Genomic DNA, 18769 nt, shown 5'->3' on the forward strand with positions numbered 1-18769 from the left:
AAGTTGGCAGACATATTTGTCATTTTTAAAATACCTTCTCACTGGGCTAAAAACAAGTTAATGAATAACTGAAAATGCCACCTTGGGGATGGAGAAGAAGGAGCACATTATAATGAAAATTGTTGGCCAGAATATTGGGGACTTCATTCATAATTTTAGCGACAAGCTTTTGGAGACTAAAACTAACTTGTAACCCAACGGTGTTAAACAATATTAATAATATTACCCTACATGGGTAACTGCTTTATAATTTATAAAGCACTTTTATATCCAGTATCACCTGTGTTTCATTCAACAACGTATGAAGTGAGCAGGTCAGGAAATATTTTATCATTATTTTTGCATATGAGGAATATGAGGCTCAGAGGAGCTGAATGACTTTGTAAAAGGCCACAATACTGGGAAGTGGTAGACAGAACTGAGATTCAATTTGTTTCACTGTTTAGATGAACTGCCCTTCCTTCTATTTATATCTGAAGCTTCAGCAGCCTAAGGGTAGGAGTGTATCCTGTTCACCCATCAGATGGGATCTACCTCTCAGTGTGAATGACATGGGGTACCTTACACTGGGGTCACATGTTTGAGGGACTGATATCCCAAGAAAAGATCAAGGAGGGAGTCACTACAAGATCTTGCCTGAGAATTTCAGCAGTGGATTACTTAGTGGGAAGCAACTTGCAACATAAGTTGCAAAGATCTGACTAGTGGGTTTTCAAAGAGTGCAAAGGAAGTATGAATGGGTTGTTCAGACAATAGAATACATTTTGGGGAAACTTCCATAATCTATTCTTGGACTTGTTACCAACAGGACTTGTATAAACAGATATATTACTGTATCAACATGTATTTTGAGCCCTAAACCGGACTCAACAACTTTCCAATTAAAAACCCCAGGACATTTTATTCCTCTACAAACTTTTTACTTATTCTTCAACAGACAATATGATTTGTCCTAGAGCATGTAAATTTTGCAATATCACCCATGATAAGAGGTCAAACATAAAGTTCCTTCATTGATTTTACCCTTTTCATCAAACCAACACATTAATGAATTTATGAATATGTGTAACTACTGGCCCACATTTATGACGGTTTGACTTAACAGTTTAGAAGAACAGTTAAGCCATTGAAGTGTCCGTTACCTTCCCTATGTGCACAGCCTTGTTAGGAGTAGAAATATAAGGTTATACCTGAGCCACTAAAAAAGATAATAAAAATCATTGGCTGAAAAATATTTTCTAATTGCTGTTTTTTCTTTTTTTTTTTGAAGTTATTGTTTTTTTTGCCTTCAGATTGTAAAGTAACTGGAGAGAGGGAATATTGGGTGCAGAGACTCATGGGGCCCACAGCTGTGAAGTTTTAATGGCTTCACTCCAATACTTCTGGAAAGAGGTGAGTGTTGAGGGGGGAAGCACACAGCGGCTTTCCCTCACAACACCTGGAGATGAGAGACGAATAGCAAAAGGGACCTGCCTACGCCTAGATTTCACCTTCACCCTCATTCCGAGCCAAAGAACAAGTGGCAAGTTTGCTCTTTTCAGTCCCCATACTGACATGGAGAGACTGAAAGTTTCTTGAGGGCAAACCTTTCCACACAAGAAACATTTGTTTAATATAGACAAGAAACAGCCATTTGGTTTTAATATTGGTTCAAGTCTTAAGCAGAAGATGTGTTTCATGAACTCTCCTCCTCAGCCCACCACCAACCAAGTTAAGCCCCTCTCACTCTCATGTAGCAAGAAGTAATGTTTTTATCTTCTACAGTCTGTTTCCACTTTCCTCATCAAAAGAAATAGGCTTTTACAGTACCCAGGGTCACTTTGCCCTGTCTTTGGCCCAGCTAGAGCTAATATTATCTTTCCCCCCCTGACTCACAGTTATAAAGACATTAGGCTAACCAGAATGTTCTTTCTGGCTGTTCACAAAGAATAATGCAAGCTGGAGCAAGGGAAGTTCCAGGGAGGATAAGGTGTGAGTGGTAACACAGATGTCTCTAAGATAGTTGTTTCTTGCTGGGAGTTGTTTTGTGAGCAAATGTTTCAATTGTGTTCCCAACAGCAAGTGTGCATGTGTGCGCACCTACATGGGTGCATGCACATGCGAGCATGCGTACTCGCATGTGTGTTCCTGTGTAGGAGAGAGTGGGGCCTTGGCAGAGAGGGAGCAGCAGATGTTTAAGATGCTTAGTCATCATGTTTTGGCCAGGGACACCTGGCCAGAGCTTGCAAAGCTTCTCAGGGATGAGCCCCAGCTAAAGCACTGGGAGTAGCCAGCTTCCCAACGAGCTCACAAATAAGAGCTTCGACAAGGCCAATAAAATGCTGATGATGGCCCAGCAACAAAACAGACAACTTATTGCACCGAAGTCCATCATGGATGATTTGTCTTTGGAAGGGAGTCTGAAAATGGGTGTTCAGTGCAAAAATGTCTTATAAATCATGGGCTAAATTCAATCTTTCCAGAAAATACATGCCGAACATGGGATGCAAGAAAGCCAAAGAGCTTCCAGACATTTTGGAATAACCATAATAGTCTCCGAGTTGTTATCAATATTGGCGAGTGTAACAGGTAGCAAAGCACTTTCAAATTCAGTATCACATTTGGTTTTCACAATAACTCAGGGAGGTAGGCAAGTATGATTCCCCCATTTTTATAGATGGAGAAACTGAGGCTCAGAGCAGCTCAAGGTCCCACTGTTAGTAAATGTGCTATGACTGGAACGCAAATGTCCTAATCTATCACATGGTTGACTGGACATTGGACCTCTTTTATATTTCCTAAAACACTTAGTTCACTATGGGATGGTAGCTTCTTAGATCTTTTAAGTATTAAGACTAAATGCTACAAGTACACTCAACTAGAAGGTGGTTAAGGGCTGCAAACAGATCACCTAGGGATCTTGTTAATATGACCTTCTGACTCCATAGGTTTGGAATGGCATGTGAGATTCTGCATTTCTAACACACTCACAGGTGATACAGATGCTGCTGGTCCATGGACCCCACTTAGAGAAAGAAGGGGAAAGGGGTATTGCTGAATGTTTGTTACCTGGTTTTAATTGCCTTTCATGGGTCTTAAACAAACAAAAAAGGCATTTTTAATCTACATCGGCAGATTCTTTGAACTCCCATAGGTCAGCAGCAGCAGCAGCAGCAGAGGCAGCAACAGACCAGTAGCTTTAATAGTAGATAATCGTGTGTTGAGTGCCTGCTCGGTGCCAGTTACCTTGCAAAATGCTTTGCAAGGATTATTTAATTTAATTGCCACAACCCTGTAAAACTGGCTAAGAGAGAAGAAGTAACCCACCAAAAGGGGAACACTGTAACTTTGGTACCGAGAAGTGAAAGGAACAGGTTAAGCTGTAAACTGTAACATGTCATGGTCATCTCACCAACAATGAAATGCAATAATCAGAAAGAAGGGGCAGACGCTAAGAATTCTGTGTTAAATTGAGAAATAATAATTATAGAGAAAGAAAGCAGTTGGGGTGCTTTGGAATAAAGAGTTTTAAAAGTGAAGCTAGCCCAGAAAGTGTAGAAACTACTCAAAACTTCTTATTAGCATCCTGGTGTACAGAAAATGAGATCTTTTAAAAAATGGAACTAGCTCAGGAGAAGAAAGCAGGGAACCTGCAAGGTCAGAAGAAAACGCAAAAGATGTTCCCGAAAGACTCCAGTAAGTACCTCGCCAGGGACTAAAGCCAAATAAATGAACACCATCACAGACTGCTGGCCCTCGAATAGCCTGCAAGAATTGTTCAGGCATTCTCTTTATTTCACAAATGGAGAAACTGACTTCTGAAAAAGAGGAAGGGGTTTGCCCCAGGACGCATGTGATTAGAAGCAAAGCCAGGAATAGAAACTAGGTGCCCTGCACTTTACCCAGTGCATCAAAAGAAGGGAAGAACTGAGCCAGGAAAGCCGGCCAGTAGGACCACTTGCTGGTCATAGTGCAAAAGGTCTGTTCAGGGACCAAAGGGAGATAGAAGAGAGTCAGAACATACTCGGAGCCTTGTTTTTCCTTCTCAAATGGTCTTTCGGAGGAAGGAATGTATAAGTTCTAAATGAGATGATGATAAACGAACGAACACAGTGTTCCAAGTCTGCTTGACTAAATGGATGTTGGTGAATCACCAGGACCAGATGGCATTTACCCAGATTTGGGGTAAAATTGTATAATAGCTGACTAAAGTATATAGCCTGTTGTTCCAAGTAGTTAGTGTGTCATGAGCCTGGCAGATTGCCAACAAGTCTCCTCTCCATGAGACGCGTTTCAAAGGGAACCCAAAGAACTCCAGGCTGGTAGGATCGCTGAACATGTTAGGCAAGTGTAACCTATTGGGAGTAAGGCATCATTTTTCCTGTAAATTATGTTAACCACCATTTGTGTAATGTTAACCAGTTTATAAAGCACTTAGGTTTAATCATGCCTAACTAATTGACTAGAATTCTTTGTGAGGCTAAATGTGCATGTGGACAAAGGGAAACCAGTGGATATAATCTATTTAGATTTTGAAAAGGCCCTTGATAAAGTCCCACACCAAAAACTGTTTAAAAAGTTAAGTCACCATGGAATTGTGGAATAGTATTTTGCAGTGATCGGGAAGTGGCTTATAGGCAGGAAAGCAAGAGGAGGGATGTGCAGGAACATTTTTGGAGAAGTATGAACAGTGGTGTGGCCCATGGATTGGTGCCAGGACGAGTTAATATTTTGGTGAATCATCAGAACAACCTTTTGATGACCAAAACCTTTTTCTGGGCAGCAAAATGCAAAGCAGATTTCAATCTTTTATGATTGTATTGATGAGCAGAGAAAGAAGAATTATAGTAGACCTGTTCAAAGAGTGGCCTTTAAAATCCTACTGCCTAGCTCTGAATCCTGACTCTGCTCTTAAAGACTGCATTACCTTAAGCAAATTACTCGATCTCTTCCAGCATAAATTTTATCATCTGCAAAGTGGGAATGAAAATAACCCCTAGTTCATGGAGGTGTTGTGAAAATGATATGAGATGATACATGTAAAGTGCTGGCCCAGTGCTTGGAGCATGGTAAGTGTCCAATAAACATTAGTGCCTATTATTTCACTTCTTACGTTTTTTCAGTGTTCTTATAGGATGCCAGGCTCTGAATGATCATGTTACGCCCTAGGAATGGAACTTGGGAGCCATTGCAGACCATTTCTTGAAAGCACTGGCAGAATTTGCCTTAGTAATTCAGAGGATGAAGATAACTATAGACTGAGATGGTAGTGAAAGATTTCATAGAATGAAACTAACAATTATGGAACACTTAGTGTGTTCTAGATACTAGGCTAGATGCTTTACAAATTTTCCTCCTGTAATCCTTTTATAGTCCTATGAAGTAGGGGTACTGACCCCACTTCATTGATGAAGAAGTACTAGTGATTTAGAGAGGAGGCAAAAAAACTTGTCCTAGGTCATGCTAGTCCATAAAGAACAGAGTCAGAAATTAAATACAACTTTGCTCTACTCCCAAACCTATTTTTCCCCCCACCACATCCTACCTGAAATGCACTTTGAGGGATGGGTATAATTTAAGAAGGAATAAAAGAGGGGTATCTCCATAGGAATAAAGTGAGCAATGGTGTGAAGACAGAAACAAGAACAGTATGTTTATGGGGTTTATGGGGACACGAGTATGGTTGTTTTGCCAACGTGGATGGTTTCTGTGGACTAGTGGTGGGAAATGAAGCCAGAAGGGTAGTTTAGGCTAGACTAATAGGCCCTCAGAACTCTGTTAAGGAGTATAAGCCTTATCCTCTAGGTACTAGAGACAGGATGAAGGCAGCTGAGCTAGGGAGAGGTAGGAGATGCTTCAGAATGATTAACCTGGCAGCAGTGCAAGATGAATGTGGTAGAATCTTCTGCCTGGGTCTGTGATTCTTTGTTCTCTAATCTGCTAGCCTAAGGCTCTCAATACTCCTGCCTGAGCTTGGAAGCCTGGAGAAAACTTAAGATGTGATTGAAATAGCACGTGCTGGAAGGTGGAAGTGGGGAATAGAAAGCAGTGACAGAAGCAGAAAAAATTACAAATAATATATAGGGATTTGGGGCCCAAGTGTATATGAAGGGCAAGGAAGAAGAAAGAGTCAAAGATGACTTCAGTTTTAAGCTTTAGTGACCAGGAGAATGGTAGTGGCATTAAAAACATAAAGATACTAAGGGAGTAGCCAGTTTGGGATGGTCTATTGATAAGTTCGATTTATGACACATTGAGTTGGGGGTAGTGGTGGGAAAGCCAGGTAGAAATGACTAGTAAGTAGCTGGAAATGTGGGATGGTAGCTCAGGAGAGCAGGTAAGACTGAAGGTAGTGAATTTATGAGTTGTCCCCATAGTGATATAATAGTTCAAGAATGTTCACTGCAGCATTATCCACAATAGCCAAGAGGTAGAAACAACTTAAATGTCCATCAGTGGATAAATGGATAAAAGAAAATTGTGGTGCACACATAAAATGGAATATTATTCAGTCTTAAAAAAGGAGATCCTATCACATGCTACAACATGGATGAACCTTGAGGACATTATGCTCAGTGAAGTAAGTCACTCACAGAAGGGCAAATACCACAAGACTCTACTTATATGAAGTACCTAGAGTAGCCAACCTCATAGAAGCAGAAAGTAAAATGGTGGCACCAGGGATTGAGGGAAGGGGAAAAAGGAGGGTTGCTGTTCAATAGGCATAGAGTTTCAGTCGTACAAAATGAAAAAGTTCTAGAGATCTGCTGTAAATTTGCATATAATTAACAATATTGCACCGTACACTTAAAAGTTTGTTAAGAGGACAAGTTTCATGTTAGATGTTTTCTTTTTTGCCAGAATAATAATAAAAGAAGAACTTACTTAAAGAAATCATAAAAAAAAATTGAAAGAGCCGGAGTAGATGAGATCTGTGTTTTCTTTGGAAAGAGAGAAAAGACAGAGGCTTAAAAGAGACCTCTGGATAATACCCAGTTTCAGGGTAGGATTAGGGGGAACTAGTGAAGGGTAGAGGCTGAAGGAGAAATAGCATGTAGGGTCTCAGAGACCATGAGTGATAGGGTTTCAAGGAGAAGTCTGTGCACTGAAGAGGGAAGAGTATGCATGGCACTGGAAGTCTCCAGACCCCAGTTAGACTTTCAGTTTTTCCATTTAGATAAATCTTATTTCTTCTCTGAGCCCCACTATTTTTACCTGTAAAATGGAAAGAAGAACACCTATCCATAGGAAAGTGCTTTGTAAACTGGGAAAATCAGTACAAACATGAGGGGATTTTTTGTTGCTGTTGTTTTGCCTTCTTGACCCTAGCAGCTCTACTTTATTTTCTCTCTATTGCTGTTTTCATGTAGCTCTGCAGTTATGTGCCATCGCCTATCTATGTCAGACTACTTGTTAGAAAACAAAACAAGTATGATGGTCTAAGAAGAGAGGGTCTGCTAACGTCTCTTCCTCAGAAAGTTGCCCCATTATTGGTTTTGAGTAGATTTCCAAGGTTGCATTTCTTTTTATAACTGAAAAGAACCAAGGAAATTTCCAAGGGGAAACAGCCAACTGATTAGGTCAGTTCATTTTAGACAATGAAAAACAGGAAGTTACCCTTTTAATCTACCCAGGTCCAGAAATTTAGAAAAGGCTTCCTGAATACTTTAGTTTTCTAGAGTATAGTGTTTTCTTGAAGAGTTGATGGCATTGTGTGTTGTAGGGATTTTAAGGGAGTTATAGAGAGCAGATTCAACTGGTTTTTAATTCCCAAGTATCACCAACCATTTCAGCTCAGATTTGAGTCGGCACTAATCAGTTACCTGCAAGAAAGCGGAGCTGATTCTTCACTTTCATCATTCCATCACCAGAGCCACCTTCTATGCACTCATCTTCATCGTCGCCACAGTCTCCACTTTCAAGCCCTTCCTCATCAAGGTTTTTATCCAGAACTCTACCTTTGGGCACAGACATGGTTCTCAGGAGCTGAAAGACAACAACCAGGAATGCAGCAGCTTTTCATATTTCTCGGTTAGGTTTAAAATAGTGTTATTAACAGGAGACATTTAAAAATGTTGAATGAGTTACACAGAAGTTTTAAAAAATCATTTTCAAATTTAAATAGGTATAAACTGCTTATACTCTTTAGTTTCAGACTTCTGGACCTTTCCATAGCATTTTACATGATTTGCTACTCATTTACTCTACCTACCCCATGCAGTAGCCAGAATGTATCCATACCATGGTATTTAAGTTCCTGAAATCCTTCTTGGTGGGACAACTCAGATGACCTTAAGACATGATAGGCAAAGCATATTTCTAGGCTGAGAGGACACCAAGATCAGAAAAAAGATCCTTATGGAAGCCCCCTATTATATTTACATTTACTAAATTAAAACAACAAATGATTACCACTAAATGAAGAGAATAGCAGTGACTTTTATATACATTGTAAATGATACTTATAATTAATTGCCATGTAGCATGACTTGATCACTAGAAAAACTTAAACAACATCTCTCTCTTCCATAATTTCAATAAGATGCGTTGAAATTCATTTTGCTTTTTTGTAGGTAATATGCCTACTTAGAGGCATGTTTGTTTTGCTCCCCAGTGTCTGCCTTTTCAGTCACATACTCAATGCCTTTCTTATTTTATGGGGACTCCCACCTCCCACAAGTCTCTCCACCGACCCAGAAGCCCAGCTCACAGCACGAGTGGTCTCTAAGGGTGGTTCTCAGGCTCCATTTTAATTTTCCTCACCATCTCTCCCCAAGGCTATGTTCCAATACTCTCTATTTCTGCTCTAGCTTCTGCCCCACCACCCATTTTTAGTCCTAAATCTCAGGTCCACCACCTATTTTTAAATAACCTCCAACAAAAGATACCGAAACTGAGATTTTGGCGATTGTGGAAGAGGTACCCAGAAAAAAAGATGCTGTATACATAGGCACATCTCGGTTTCTATGGTTTCCATTGTCTGTGCTCATTGTCACTGCAAAGTATACCTTTACGTTCTCTACTTGTGATTTACCTGTTACACCAAGATCAATTGGAGCAAGCTCCATACCATAGAGAAATGAGACTCTGCGGGTTTTATTTTTTAAGCAAAGAAAGAAAAGTCCAAAATAATTCTTTCCTGGCCAATAGCCTCTAATGGTGTCAGAGAAGCCAACCTACCTACCATCCCCCACTCCGGCACCATCTCTACCTTGCCACTCTAATGCATCTTTTTGCTAACCCTCCCTCTGCCCTCTACTGTCTATCTTACACATCTAAATGTATAGACACATAGGCTAGGATAAACTAGATTAGTGGTTGTCAAATTTTTTGGTGTCAGGACACCTTTATACTCTTATTGGGAATCCCAGAAAACTTTTGTTTATATAAGTTACACCTATCAGAATTTACCATCTCAGAAATTATAACTGAGAAATTTAAAAATATTTAATAGCTAATTTAAACATAACAATAATAAAACCATGATGTGTTAACATAAATAACATTTTTAATGAAAAATAAATATATTTTCCCTGAAAACAGTTAGAAGGAAGGGTGGCATTCTTTTACATTTTTGCAAATCTTTTTAATGTCCAGCTTAGTATGATAGCTGGCTTATCATATCTGCTTCTTCATTCAATCTGTTGTTATATGTGGGTTTGCTTGAAACATTTGCAGAAAATTCAGCCTCCCACAGACATATCGTGGAAAAGAGAGAAAGATTTTAGTAGCCTTTTCAGGTTACTGTGGATATTTTTCATTGATACTACATAAAAACTCAACAAGTGGAAAAGGTTAGTTGCAATGTGTAATATGAAACCATATAAATAAACTTGTCATGTTCTGTTACATTAATATCCATTGGTACGTTTTGAAATTTCAATGAACCTTTTACACATTTTGAATCATCACTTGTGCGTCATCTGGAAAATATTGGTCCACTGAGCTATGCAGGTCTTCCAAATGTTAATACTTTTCATTATATGATATCAAAAATCATACTTATTAACATCACCTACAATCTCATTAGAAAAGTCTTTAAGTATTGGGAAGCTTTCAAGCTCACAGTAGCAGATACAAGTTTTCCAAAATTTTAATTTTTTCATGAAAGTTCAAATTTTATCATTGGCAAGAAATACTGTCAATTTTTCCTTTAACCGACAGGCTCTCTTCGTTTCTTTCAAAGACAATGTCTAGCAAATACTCAAGATTGCTTAACCATAGTTTATCATTCATTATCTCAGATAAAAATGGTGTTTCATGAAAAAAAGAGGTTAGTTTAGCCCATAGCTTAAATAATCCCACAAGTGCTTTTCCTTGAGACATCCATGAACACAATTTGCAGCAGAAATACCTTACAGGTAGTTCACATTTCATAATGCTATGCAGAATATTTTTTAAAGTATACTCAAGGATTAAGTTTTAATAAATTAATCATTTTTACTGCTTCAGCAATGACATTCTTAAGTGAAACCGTCTTTTTATTTCCCTGCAAGTGTAGACCATTGAAGAATAGAATGACTACTAATACAGTTTGATGCCACTGCCTTGAATCATACTGTGGTACCAACAGTTATACTCACCATTGATTTTGCACCTTTAGTGCAAATATCAACATAGTGAAAAAGGCAAATAACATCTCAGTATTGTGATGCAAGTAATTCTGAGCTTGTGGATCCCTGGGTCTCATGGATTACCAGGGTCCATAAAACATTCTTTGAGTACTGCTAATCTAAAGTATAACATCACTTCAGTTTGACTAAAAACACCCCAATCTCCTCCTTTACTATAATTTCTTATGGGAAAATTGCTTTTGACATAAGCATTTTTAGGTTAACTTTCAAAAATATAGCCTTCATATATGTCATGGATTACTGAATTAGAATTGTTCACATAGGGGAATTTATGGTTAGATATACATTAGTGAACTTGCTATTTCTCAAGCACATCTCACATCTGTGCCTTTCATTAACCTTCTCAGCAAACATTAATTGAGCACCTAATATGAGCTTTTGTCATTTGTCTATTGAAAATTCTCCATTGTTTTAAGCCAAGTTCAAATGTCACTTCCTTAATAAAGCCTGCCTGGCTACCACAAATGGTCATTATAGCTCTCCCTTTCCTTCTTCCACCACTGCTCCCTTTATCTGTACCTCCTAAATAGCACTTTATGTGTGCAACCTGGTATTATTTATTTGTACATGTGACTTTGCTCCACTACCAGACTGTGAGCTGCCCAGGGGCTGTGTCTTATTTATCTTTGAACCCCATAGCATTTAAGGCAGTGTCTTGCACATAGTAGGCACTCAATAAATGTGCTATTGAACTGAAACAAAATAGAGTGGCATGGCCTCTTTGATTTTTTAAAAGCTACTACCACAAACTCATGAAAAAGGAGAAAGCCAAAGCACAGATTAATTATACAAGAACTTGTGAATGAATAGCTAAATCCTTTGGACGATCCTGGCTAAGATCTGTAGCTAATCTTTGAGAGGCCATTTCCCAACCTCGTGTACAATGCCCTCAGTATTCTCCGGTAGTTCAGATTTTTTTTTTAAGTGCAATTAACAAAAAACAAAAAACAAACTTTAAAACTTTGTCAGTGAGATAACTTCTTTAGTTCTTAAATTACTCCCATTTTGGAGACAACTTCAGCATTGAAGAAGGATTATAGTATACTTTCAAACCATTTTACACAGACATCTGCGGATGAGCCTAACCCCCACACATTAACAAACCGAATCCAAATCTAGAAAGCTATTGTTAACGTAAAAGTATTAAAGAAGAGTCTGAAGCTCCAGAATGTTGAAAGAAGGGTAATCTGTCAGAGATGAGAAATTGCCAGCAAACACTGTGGATTTAGTGCAGCCAGGAATTTGGCACAAAAATCAAATCACCTAATTACAATTCACAATATTGACCTTTTTGTTCCCTCTCTCACTCTTTACAATGTCTTCCAGATTGAACACGCACTTTATAAAAAGAAAGTTACGAGGGCCTTGCACACAAAATCAGGTAACTTTAGGTGCCTAATGCTTTTGATTAATGGTTTGCCATTTTCAAAGGACACTATCCTATTAGCTTTTTAAAAGTCAAGGCTCAGAATAATGATTATCAATGTAAAGTATCTTATTAAAACACAGGTCTGATTATTTCACTCCCTTACCCCCATAGTCATCGTATAAACCTGATATTTCTGCCATGCACTGTTTGGCATTCTTTAGTGGGAAGTGCACAAGGCCTTTCACAGCCCAGCTTTTTCTACAGCTACTCCTCTCCTTGCAATTCTGTTTAAGCCACATAAGACTATCACAGTTACTTAAATCAATTATTATTTTATGATTTAATGTTAATTGTATTTGTCAATATAATATAAAAAGGTGAAAGCAAAGAGAAATCCAGGGGGAAAAAACCCAATTCTCAAACAACATTTGTATTTTCAAAAGTAGGTTTTGTTTGGCTGGCCAGGTGGCTCAGGCGGTTAGAGTTCCATGCTCCTAACTCCGAAGGCTGCCAGTTCGATTCCCACATGGGCCAGTGGGCTCTCAACCACAAGGTTGCCAGTTTGATTCCTCGAGTCCCGCAAGGGATGGTGGGCTCCGCCCCCCTGCAACTAGCAACGGCAACTGGACCTGTTGCTGAGCTGAGCCCTCCATAACTAAGACTGAAAGGACAACAACTTGACTTGGAAAAACGGCCTGGAAGTACACACTGTTCCCCAATAAAGTCCTGTTCCCTTCCCCAATAAAATCTTAAAAAAAAAAGTAGGTTTTGTTGTTTTCTTTTTTGCCTATATTTTTACATAGTTGAGCTTGGATTTTAGAATCAGACTGACTGAAATTGGAATACTGTTTTTTCCCCCTTATTAACTTTTTTCCCACTATTAACTTTGCTGCTTAATTTCCCTAAACCTCAATATTCACATCTGTCAAATGAGGAAAATAATGCCTGCCTCATAGAATTGTTGTAATGAACAAGTGTGATAAGTGTAAACTTTTAAATGTGATAAAACACTTAGTATAGCACCCTTAAGGGATCTAGTGAAATTTACTTAACCATTCTCTGAATATTGAATATTTATGAGGTGTGATCTAACAATACAGTGAATATTTAAATTAAAAGACTTTATTACAGTAAAAGACACATTGCCATTAATCCCCCTCAAAATACTCCTCTTTGCTTCGAACACACTTATCCCATCATTCTTGCCACTTTCTGAAGCAGTTCTGCAAGTCCTCTTTCGTGCATGTCTTTAGTTGTGTTGTCATGGCTGCCTCAATGTCCTGAATCATTTTGACTTTGGGGAAGAGCCAGAAGTCGCACGGTGCCAGATCCGGTGAATAAGTAGGTGAGGTCACACCGTAATGTTTTTATTTGACAGAAATTGCCATATATACCAGAAGTGATGTGTGACACGGAGCGTTGTCATGATGGAGGATGATTTATGGCACACTTTAAAACACACCTTCTCTCAACCGTAGCTGACACCCAACTGACTGCACCAAACAAGTTGGAACTCGTCACACACTGTTACTAAGGTTCAATGTGCTGCTTCCCGTATTGAAGATCCATGCCTTTCCGTTGGATGGCACTGAGCAGCAACATTCACAGTACTTTGTGATCACAACGGAAAGCCTCCATGTCACACATCACTTCTGGTACAGCAATTTCTGTCAAATAAAAACATTATGGTGTGTCCTCATCCACCTTATTCATCAGATCCGGCACCGTGCGACTTCTGGCTCTTCCCCAAAGTCAAAATGACCATGAAAGGAAAATGTTTTGAATTGATTCAGGACGTTGAGGCAGCCACGACAGTGCAACTAAAGACACTCATGAAGGAGGAATCCAGAACTGCTTCAGAAAGGCAAGAACAATGGTGTGTTTCAAGTGAGGGGGAGTATTTTGAGGAGGATTAATGGCAATGTGTCTTTTACTGTAATAATTTTTTTGTTTTTTAAGGAGGGCACATCTCACAGTGGCCCATGAGGGGATTGAATCGGCAACCTTGGTGCTACCAGCACCACACTCTAACCAACTGAGCTAACTGGCCACCTATAATATTTTTTTTTTAAATTTAAATATTTACTGTATTGTTTGATCACACCTGGTATATCACTTCTAGTTCTTTTGTTTCTATAAAGATGGAGTATCAGGAGCATTCACATAACTTTTTCCACATTTTGGATTATTTCTTTAGTTTCCCATTAGTAGGATTATTAGGTCAAAGGGTATCTACATTTTTATATACCATGGGAGTGAGTCTCCAATTTCCACAAGAATTCCTTAAGATGATAGATAAAAACTCAAGCTCCCTGGCCACACCCAGAGGTTCTGATTTAGTAGGTCTGGGGTGGAACACATAAATCTGTATTTTTAACTAGATCTGTGCCCCCATCTTATCATGAGCGAACCACACACTACTCTATAAGAAAGGCTATTGCAGTGTTACTCCACTTCCTAGAAATCCTCTTAAACCATCTTTAGACAAGAGTTACCTTAGCCCTATGTGTGTTAGAATTTGACAATTTCCTTTTCACTTAGGTATGAACATCATGGCCTTCTGTCTTTGTAGTTAATGAAAATACCCTTGTGTAAAGGTGATTGACTTTGTTTGATTAGAAAAGGAAATATTTAAAGTTAGCTTTGAAACAGGTACTCAGAGTTGTATGATAAAAGGAAATAGAAAGCCTGGAATAAATACTTAAGAAAATTAGAACCATAGTATAAGAGGAAAAAAAGGCTTTCTAGAATATAACAGTTTCATGTTCTTAAAACCATAACCAAGATAACAAAAGAGCTCTGCATCATGGGACAATGTGATTTGGCCAAAGCTCTTTTCATGCTTGGCTGACAGAAGAACAAAGATCAAAGGACATACTGGTTGTTCTTAGGGGGATCAAATACACTGAAATTATAGACCAGTGAGAGCAGCAACTCTTGATCTGTCTATATGGTATAAATACTGTGCCTCTTGGAATTATCTTGATTGCAAAGATATGAACCTTATCAGCCACACACTGTGCTAGGGCTTAACATATGTTCTCTCACATAACCCTTGAATCCTCCCCACCAATTTGTGTAACAGGGAAGACTGCCATCCCCATTTCCCATGTCAAGGGAGGCCACCAAGGCTCAGGGAGGGGACATGACTTGAACAAGTCACGGAGTAAATGATAGACAAGTCATTAAAAATAAGGTCTTCTGTTCCTAAGTCCCGAACTTTCAAGAAAAACCTGCTGTCTTAGGTAAAGACATCAACTCATGGGGCCTTCATTTTACATTTTTGCCATCTTGACTGCCTTTACTTGAGAAAATTTCCAGTTCAATCTCATTTTCTCAGATACTAGCCATGGACTATACCTTGATGGGAAAGCCTTTTGTTATTTATTGGGTGGGAGAGCCAGGCAGGAGAGATAATGACATTGGATGCCTCCTGCTTGTTTTCACCAGCCTTGCCATGTACCATGTTTTAAATAACCAACCTATCTCATCATAAATGGGTTTGTTTTGAAAAGCTTCAGACATCTGGTTAGAGCAGAATGAAAAATTCTTTTACTGCTGCTGCACAGCTAAGAGTTTTCTTGACTTTAAGTTCTTTAGCATTTTTTAAATAAAGGATAAGTAACAACATAGATGCTGCAAACATGGGGTTTGACACATATTTTGAGGATTTAGCTGTTTTTTTCTTTTGGCTAATCACATACCTCTCTCTAGACATTTTAAAAAATATCTGGAATCCAGATTACATTTTAAAGCTATTAAGTTGTGCTTACAAAACTGATTTTGAACTATCTGGATGCTCAGCTTTATACAACCTGCAAGGAATGCTTTGGGGCCTAGTTTTCCATGTCCAGAGCAATGTAAACACATGCTTTACTGTTTGTATTTGAGTAGCATAAACTAACGGGAAACAAATGTGGTGGCTCCAATGAATCCTAGCTTTTTTGGAATGCCATTATTATTTATACATTGTGCACATCCACAAGGCCTAGGGCACGTGACCTCTACTTTGTGTGCAGACTTTCTTTGAACGAATGCACCAAACCACAGCCACAACTAATTGGAAACAATTGCAACTCCACACGTTTGAGATGAAGCCAGAACCCAAACATATAGGGCTAGAATTAATAGCTATATATGCAGTTTACACATTGGAAAGGCAATAAAGTATTAGTTAAGAGTGTGAGCTTTGGAATCTGACCATTATGGATTTAAATCACTACTCTGTGTACGTAATAGCTGTGTCACTGTCGGCAAGTTGCTTAAACTCTCTGAGCTTCAGTTTCCTCACCTGTAAAATGGAGAATAATGGTATTCATTAACTTCACAAGGTTACTGAAGAATTACATTAAATAGCACCATTCACCTTTCATAGTCATGTATCCTTCTTTCAGAGAATGTTCCACAGTTTATAAGTGTACAGTCTCTGATGCACCCCCACTAGACTAACAGAAGGGATAAATTGTCTGTTTCAATTATCAGTGTATAGCAGTGTTTGGTACAGGGTAAATGTTCATGAAATGGATAAATGAACAAATAAATAGAATAATATACGTAAAGTGCTTAGCACATTGCTTGGCCAGGTAGTAAGTTCTCGAGCATATTAATTCTACTGCTGAGAGCAATGATGATGATCTTAAAGAGGAAGAAGAGGAGGAAATGGGGGGAGCAGTAGAAGCCACATTAACAGATATGAAGAGCTTATTACAAATGCCTTATAAGGCAAAAGAAATAATACTCCATGGCCAAACACTGAGGCACAAGAAAGAAGAGTCTGAGAAAGTCTTCTGGATGCTCCCAGTAAGATGAGGACCTGGGCATTAAGGATGCACGCAGAGATGTTTATTAATGAAGAGCAAAGGGACCTGCTTCCATATGGTATCAATAAGGCCACTCATACCCAGATACGCTCTGGTCTGGGCATTGCTTCCATGTCTGCCTCTTATCCACAGCACACGCTTTCTCTACCACTTCCAGCTTCCCGATTTTTACTTTATGTAAAAACAAATATAGTGCCTAAACTTGTGAAAATAAGTCCTGTCAATTAGATAAATGTCTGGATAGCAAAACAAACCAGGATGTGAAAGCAGCAAACTTGGGATGAAATTAAAACTATTTTGGTGGGGCTCCCTTCCAGTGGTAGAAATGGTTCTCTGCAGTTTTAGGAAACTACTCACCAACTTAAAGTAAAACAAAAAAATTACAATAATTTTACCAATAGCTTACAACTGTATAGGATTTTAGTCTTTTCCAAGAGGAGGCATAGCATGGTGGTTAAAAGCTCATACTCTGGAGTCAGAAAAGTTGTGTTCAAATATAGACTCTATCACTTACTAGCCTTGTTACTATAAACAAGTTATTCTTTAACCTCTCTGAGCCTTGTCTCTTATCTATTAAAATGGGTATAATATCCATACTTATCTCCCACATTGCATGACTGTGGGGATTAAGTGAGGTAATCTATGTAAAGCACTGAATTTAGCATCTGGCACACAGTAAGTGCTCACACAATGATAAGTTAAGATTATACAGTAAAGATGATATATTTATAAAATCTGAATCTCTGAAGGGGATAATTCTAAATTTTTGGTACCAGTTAACATTCACTTATGGTCTCAGTAGGGCTCATTCTGTAGATCCTCAATAAATCTTAATCATTGTGTCATTACTATCAACATTTCACTGTTTTTATAATTGAAAGCACTTCCACATCTCTTCTCTCATTGATGTACCCAGGACCCTTGTGAGGCAGCAGGGCAAGTACTACGAGCCTCATTTTACAAATAAGAAAATTGGAGCTGAGAGAGAAGTGAGGCAATCTGCTCATTTTTAACCTGAAAACTGTTTAAGGGTCACTACTGTGAGGTTGTTAGGATTGGGAATGAGGCTGGGAAAGAGGGTTTATGTACTTCAGTATCAACTTGGAACAGGCATGGCCCTGGGATTGCACAGTGCCTGATACATAGTAGGTGCTCAGGAAATGCTTGATAACTGAAAGAAATGAATGAAGCAATGGGTTAACAAAATGAATTAGCAATTTATTCACCGACTTTGGATTTCTCTCAATCTCTCTCTTCAACCCTGGTCTGATATGTCATTGCTGTTGCTCTGGTATGGTAATTGCTAATTCCTGCCTGGGAGCCCTGGACACACTGAAGCTAGACAGCTAGACAGATGTTCAGATAGCCTGAGTGACTGACTGCCAGCATTCACTTTATTAGGACTCCCCTGAGAGGCAGGTCCCATATTCCCCTCCGGTTGATTGAGGGAGGCTTCTGCTCTGATAAAGTGGGGTAAAGTCAAAGAGGAAGGCAGAAAATTGATCTTTTTAAGCAAATGAACCAACTAACCCAAAGGGATGTGGCCAACCCATGCACAGAGTGGCTGAATGAGGTTCCTGAGATCCCCCTCAGTGAGCCTCCTGCAATCCTCAATGAGCATTCAGTCTGCTAGATTAGTTAGTCTTTGTGTGTTAATTCTGGGCTCTGTAATGCCCTCTTTTAGGATCTCCAGTCTTACTAGAATAAATCTCAGTTTAATGGGCCAAAAGCCCCACAAAATAGAGTTCCAGTTATAAAGCTAGAGTCAAGGCAGGCCTAGCCTCAAGAAGCCTGTCAGATCAGACTGATTTGCCAGGTGGCAACAAAATGCAACCACAACAAGTTACCCTTGCAGGACACAAAGTCCAATTTCCCTCTGAAGGCATCTGACCCTGGCTGCTACCTGTTGAAGATTAGTGGCTTTTGGGCCCTGTCTCAGTTTTAAATAGTTGTGAAAAGCCACAAGG

The 18769-nt window shown here is 39.0% G+C and overlaps 1 protein-coding gene across 1 annotated transcript in view; it reads right to left on the reverse strand.

The window, feature by feature from the left end:
* GPC3 (glypican 3) overlaps nucleotides 1-18769 on the reverse strand; it is a 473825-nt gene that overhangs the window by 60058 nt on the left and 394998 nt on the right. The window contains exon 7 of the mRNA XM_019717458.3: nucleotides 7803-7965. Coding sequence (XP_019573017.1) covers nucleotides 7803-7965 — 163 coding nt within the window. The remainder of the gene's footprint in view (nucleotides 1-7802; nucleotides 7966-18769) is intronic.

This window comes from Rhinolophus sinicus, chromosome 18 (assembly GCF_057876585.1).
Source record: "Rhinolophus sinicus isolate RSI-liver-muscle chromosome 18, RSI-T2T, whole genome shotgun sequence".
Lineage (NCBI taxonomy): Eukaryota > Metazoa > Chordata > Mammalia > Chiroptera > Rhinolophidae > Rhinolophus > Rhinolophus sinicus.